The sequence below is a fragment of the Triticum dicoccoides genome, chromosome 5A (genome assembly GCF_002162155.2).
Source record: "Triticum dicoccoides isolate Atlit2015 ecotype Zavitan chromosome 5A, WEW_v2.0, whole genome shotgun sequence".
NCBI lineage: Eukaryota > Viridiplantae > Streptophyta > Magnoliopsida > Poales > Poaceae > Triticum > Triticum dicoccoides.
The window spans coordinates 565,195,222-565,201,153 of record NC_041388.1 but is presented as its reverse complement, the minus strand read 5'-3'; the positions used below and the strand labels follow the sequence as shown (position 1 = coordinate 565,201,153).

Sequence of the window (5,932 nt, the reverse complement as noted above, 5' to 3'; positions counted from 1 at the left end):
ACATGGGCTGCATCGAGTACGCAGGAGATATCGCCAAGTATCTGTAAGTTTGTACGCTTCCGCATAAAGTACTTGATCTCCGTGAAGTTTTAGGTCATTCCGAGAACTTTTATTTCTGCACAAAAATAATACCATGGCAATTCTGCTGAAAACAGTGTCAGTCCGGATTAATTCCATTCAAATCATGCAGATTAGAGTCCAAAATAAGGGCAAAAGAGTTTGGAAAAGTAAATACGATGGAGACGTATCAGTATATTACACTTTGGTGGTACTTTGTGTTTGTAATATGCACTTCTCTCAAATTAGTTCCAAGTTATAGTATGAGAAAATAAAGTAGGAAACTTCACAACAAAATAAATACATTTTGTTTTGAGGGTACATGAACATCATTTAAGGATTGATAAATAGCACACAACACATATATATTCTACATAGATACATGCACACATGACATTAGTGCTTATTATTTAGTAATTAGGAAGACTGGACGTGCTATAGTAGTCATGAGCCATGACAAGGCCATGCACCAACACACCTTATTTAGGAGTAATAGATAGGCATAGGCACGTAATATAACTCTCACACAGACGACGGATTTGGCCGTCCAACGAAGCAAGGAAGAAACTCATCAACTTGGTCCAGGACGGCTGGCGCGATCTCAGGATTATGATATATGGCGATGAGATCACGAACATCGATTCGCAATTTAGCCCTGAGGAAGGCAACCATGGCTCCTCCCATGGTCCTCCTAGCAAGATCTTTGGTGTCGTGTTGGTTCCTCATGCACATGCAGTTGTTGATGATATAGGGCACATTGTCATCCAGCATGTCGAGATGCCCGTAGTCCTTGACCACGAGGTGGTAGCGAGGCGGCGCGCACTCCTTGTAGAATTCGGCGTGGTTCACGCCCACCGGGGCGCATGGAAATCCGCCGATGTGCTTGGGACCCAGCCCAGTCCCCATGACCAGCACCGGCATCCCCACGTCGAGACAGTCAGGTTCAAAAGTGAGCACCTTGGGCTCCAACTGTTGGGCTCTCGAAACCCCGGCCACGGGGTCGACGCCGATGAGGGCGGAGAACTTGAGCTCCAGCTTGGTCTTGGCGTCCCCTAGTCCCAGGGCGACGGCGAAGGCCGTCTGGCCGCCTCGGCTATGGCCGGCTAGGGCCAGCTTGGACAGGTCAGGCTCGACATGCTCAAGTTTGAGCACGTCCTTGAGGACGTGGGCGAGCCCCTTGTCATGATCTGCAAGCCAGTTGGTGATTCGCTTTGTGGCGTCTATGTCGTCCGCATCGGGCTCGGACACCATCCAGTAGAGCTGTTGCCATTGCAAGCTAGTAGTAGTTAGTCAGATGATGATATATAGACTGATATTTACTCCCTCTATATAGACTGATATATAGACTGATATTTTCTTAAAGAAGGAGTAATTATTAATGAGCAGGAGATGAGAGACCTGTGGTGCGACGGCGATGAAACCATGGGAGGCGACGTGTGTGAGGAGCTGCTCGTACCAGCTGTTGAGCATGTTCCAGCCGTGCAGGAAGACGATGACGGGGTACGCGCCGGTCTCCTTGGGCGCCACCACCATCAACGGCCTGGCCAGGTTCGGGATCATACTCTTGTCCACGTGCTTCACATCCACCTCCATTGGCCCCGCCTGGAACACCGTCGTCGCCATTGCAGCCATATCTTACTTAGCTAGCTAGAAGCTAGAGCGGAAGCAGCGCGGAGATGGAGATGAGAGCTTGCATTGCTTGGTGCAGGAAGATGTCGATGTTTTTATACACGAGGCTGGGCGCAGGAGATGATGTGCTTGTGGTTGCGGATCAAAGGGTCGTGCAATCGTACGTGAGGCACACATTTTTTTTCCACAAGAAATTGCAGCCTTTTGTTTCGCGCTGCATGCTGGCGTGGATGTAGGATTATTGGTTCTTGTACTAGTACTAGTCCGTAGTGATCGACAAAGCAAGTCGTGAGGCATGCACGGCTAGCGGCCATTGCCGACGTACGTGTAGATGGAGATTTATTACCCACCGTACCGGTGCATCGTATCAGCGCGCGATTTGACACCCTCCAGCGGTCCAGCCCGGTCGTGTTGCACGCTAGCTCCAACGTACTGTACCTACTCGCGCGGCCGTGTTGCACGCTTTTGCTGGTGGAAATTGGAAATGTCGATTGGAAGAAGAGTGAAACGAGCAATAGATGATAACATGGTCCTGGCTAGAGCCTTAGCGTACACCTTATATCAAAGACACAACCCTTCGGTTAAAAAAAAAGGCACAACTCTTTCACAATCCGATTAGGACAAAGCCTTCCTCTGTCTGTGAGTCTGTGAATTCACCTTCCATCTCAACGTTGTGATTCTGCGGCCACTTATCTTCTTCCATAGTACTCCCTCCGTCCCTAAATATAAGACATTTTAGATTGTAATAAGGTCTACATACGAAGTAAAATGAATGAATCTACACTTTAAAATACGTCTATATACATCTGTATGTAGTCCATGTTAAAATCTTTAAAAGACTTATATTTAGGAACGGATGGAGTAGTATGAAAAGCATTATCTACATCTTTCTCTAAGTTCGCACCAAAAACACTTTTCAAGTTCATTCGTTCCACCGAAGTTCTCTTCATCCACAGTAGTTTGCGATTCAAGCAAATGACTACTCCCTCTGTTAAGTATAAGGCTTTGTAGAGATTCTAATATAAACTACATACGAAGAAAAATGAATGAATCTACACTCTAAAATACATCTATATACATGCATGTAGTGCATATAGAAATCTCTAGAACGGTGACTTCGTAAATCTCAAGATGATATGCCGGCTCAGTCTTTCGGAGGTGCTCATAGGGGTAGGGTGTGCGTGTGTGCGTTCATAGGGATGAGTGTATGCGCGTGTATATGAGCGCTTGTGTCTGTACTGATGCTCAAAAAAATAGACTTATTCATTTAGGAATGTAGGGAGTATTATTTAGTGGTTGAACTCTCTGTCACTTGTGTTCATTAATCAGTTTTTTTTCTCCAATACACATGGAAGCGTATCATTGCATTGATAGATAGAGTGAATTACAGGTGTTGAGATCCTCCGGCTTGTACACTATAAGGTGTGTCGGAGGCTCTCATGAGCAGAGGACAGGGGGTTGCTCAACTCTATTACATCACGGTTTACATTACATCAAGAAAAATTTGGATCCCTTTGGTGTCGGCCTTGGACCAAGTGCGTGCGCATCTTGAATGGATGAGAAGAGGTAGCTGATGGAGGGTTGCTGTTGGTCGAAGATGCACTCAATGCGGTGTTTCTAGATTTCCCAGGCGGCCAAGGGGACAATCGACACGAGGGCCTTGCGAAGGGAGGGAAGAGTGGAGTTGGTTGCAGCCCTCCACTATTCGTACAGTGGGAGATCGCCATTCGGAGGACCGGTGGTGAATTTGCACAAAGCCAGGGTGCGGTACCAGACCTCCTTGGAGAAGACATAGTCCACTAGCAGATGATGAATGTCCTCGGCACCTTGGACACAGAGCACGCAACGCGGAGGGTGGGCCAAGACACGTTTGAACAATCTTTCAGCTGTCCAACACTGATTTTGCTTCGCGAGCCAGAGGAATACCTTGACATTGGATGGTGCCCATCCCTTCCAAATCAACCGCCAATCCATGTTGCTGATAGAGCCTTGAAAGAGAGTTATGTAACAAGAGGAGGCGGAGTAGATCCCACTATCATCCACGCCATCGAATGGAATCTAGGACGGAAGAGAGGATCACTTGGAGAAGACTCCTCCAAAGATGGATGTACTCGACGGTGGCCACAACGCCCAGCGCGCCATGGATGTCTCCGGCCCAGGCATGGTTTAGAAGCCTTCATGCACGAGCTGCCTGCTCCAACATTAATCAATATATTATCAGAACAAGTCTTTAAAAAGTACTCATAAATACGCGGAATTTCCTATTTAATTATTTCTAACAATGGGCACTTTTTAAGCATAGTAATATTCTTCAATAATACTTCACACCCAACATGACGTGTAAATTTTTCAACTAGCTTTAGAGGAAACCTAGAGCTCTCATTATGATAATTAGCCTCAAATGTATAATGAGTATTATTGCATTGAAAAATAAAGTGGCCAATGTCATCATTGCAGCATTCACAAGTAATAGGATAAATATCACAGAGCTCCAAAGCAAGATAATCAACATGTTCAAGCCGTATGCTAATTTATAAACTGCTTGACTATGATATTATACCGAGATCATAATCATTAGGCATAATTATAATAGGAGCAACATGCTTTGGGAGGGACACCATTTTTGTCTTTCTTCTTCACCACCTTAGGAGTGGGGTCAAGTATTTTTTCTGACCTCTTCTTTGGAGAGAGTGGTTGGAAAGGAAGCTTCAACATGTCCCATGATTCATTCTTAGAAAAAAAGGGGATAAAGTTGGGATACTTTTTCTCCCACATGAGTGGCAACATGAGAAAAAATATTATTTTTATATTCAAATAAATTTCTCTCCCTAAGTTTGGCTATGTAGGCATTCTTATTGCAATTCACCACATAAAACATATAGATATCACTTAGGACATTATTAATCCCATATGTGAGAGTGCAATTAAACCAGGAATTTTTATGTCTCAATTCTTCACACCCCAAAAATAGCCTAAGTTCATCATAAAGTACATGGGTGATCATGATGGTACATGATCATGCCGTCAGAGCATTTGGCAATGATTTGGTCGTGATGGTACATGCATTGCAAATTAAAATGACCAACCTCATCACAATGTTCACATGTAATGGGATGGATGCATCAAAATCATTTAGCATGATCATTGAGTTTCTTAAGTCATACTTTAGTTCTCTCATGCTTATGCCTCTTACAATACCTCCCATCGAGAAATTCCACTCTTTCATAAGGTCTATTCTTTCCACAATAATAAACACACTTATATGAAACTTTTTTTGTAAAACATTTATCATGCCTATTGTAACCATGATTAATATTCAAAGAACATACATCAATAACCTTTCTAATTTCCTCTTTTATTCATTCATGACTAGCTTTTCATTCCATGCTTTCAGGATAAATTTTATAAAGATAATCAAGTACCTTCATTTTTTGTTGTTTTCTTCCATAAGAAAATTAGTGAACAAGAAATTAAAATATTCAATCGCAAGATCTAAAGAAAACACTTTCAAGCACTAACTCCCCGGCAATGGCTCCAGATCTTGATGTCTACTACGCACTTCTATTCTTGTAGATTTTGTTGGGTCTCCAAGTGCATTGGAGTGTAGGAAAGAAACAATTTCTCTCAAGTGGATCACCTAAGGTTATCAATATGTGGGAGGTGTAGGTTGAAATTATTCCCTCTCAAACAACCTTGCAATCAAGATACAAGTAATCTTTTGTGTCCTCAACACATCCAATACAATTGTCAATTGTAGATGTGCACTACTTCTGCAAAAAGATTCATAATTTGGATGTGACAATATTTTTACGTTTTTGTAATAAATAAGTACAAGAAGGTAACAAGTAGCAAAGTGAGTAAAATGGTGTTTCAATCCTTAAAACTAGGGTTCATACTTTCACCTATGTCTCTCAACATCATTAATAAGTATGGCAAAAAAATCACTCGAAAGGTCCACTTTTTATTAGATCAAAGTGATATGAGATAGCGCGGGTATGGCTAAGCATACCTCTAAGTTTTTCTTTCTAATATTAATCCATACGACACGCCTCAATGCCACTTCAGGCAGCCTCGAAAATTATACTAAACAATCACATCATTATCGTCTTCGTTCTAATCTTAATCTATAGAGTCACTACAATGTCACTACAACTATATTCGACGATTATACTAGATATGCATCACATAATCTCACTGATTCCCAAAGATTCAATCCAACATAAAGGAACTCATAGCATGAGAAATA

General features: G+C 42.8%; 1 protein-coding gene across 1 annotated transcript; it reads right to left on the bottom strand.

Annotated features, from left to right (window-relative positions):
• Positions 1-322: 322 nt before the first annotated feature.
• Positions 323-1,750, bottom strand: LOC119302851 (chlorophyllase-2-like). The gene is made up of 2 exons (XM_037579890.1): positions 1,456-1,750; positions 323-1,317 (listed from the first exon to the last, which is right to left on the bottom strand). The coding sequence occupies exons 1-2, from the start codon at positions 1,687-1,689 to the stop codon at positions 580-582; spliced, it is 972 nt and encodes a 323-aa protein (XP_037435787.1). The 5' UTR covers positions 1,690-1,750; the 3' UTR covers positions 323-579.
• Positions 1,751-5,932: the final 4,182 nt, after the last annotated feature.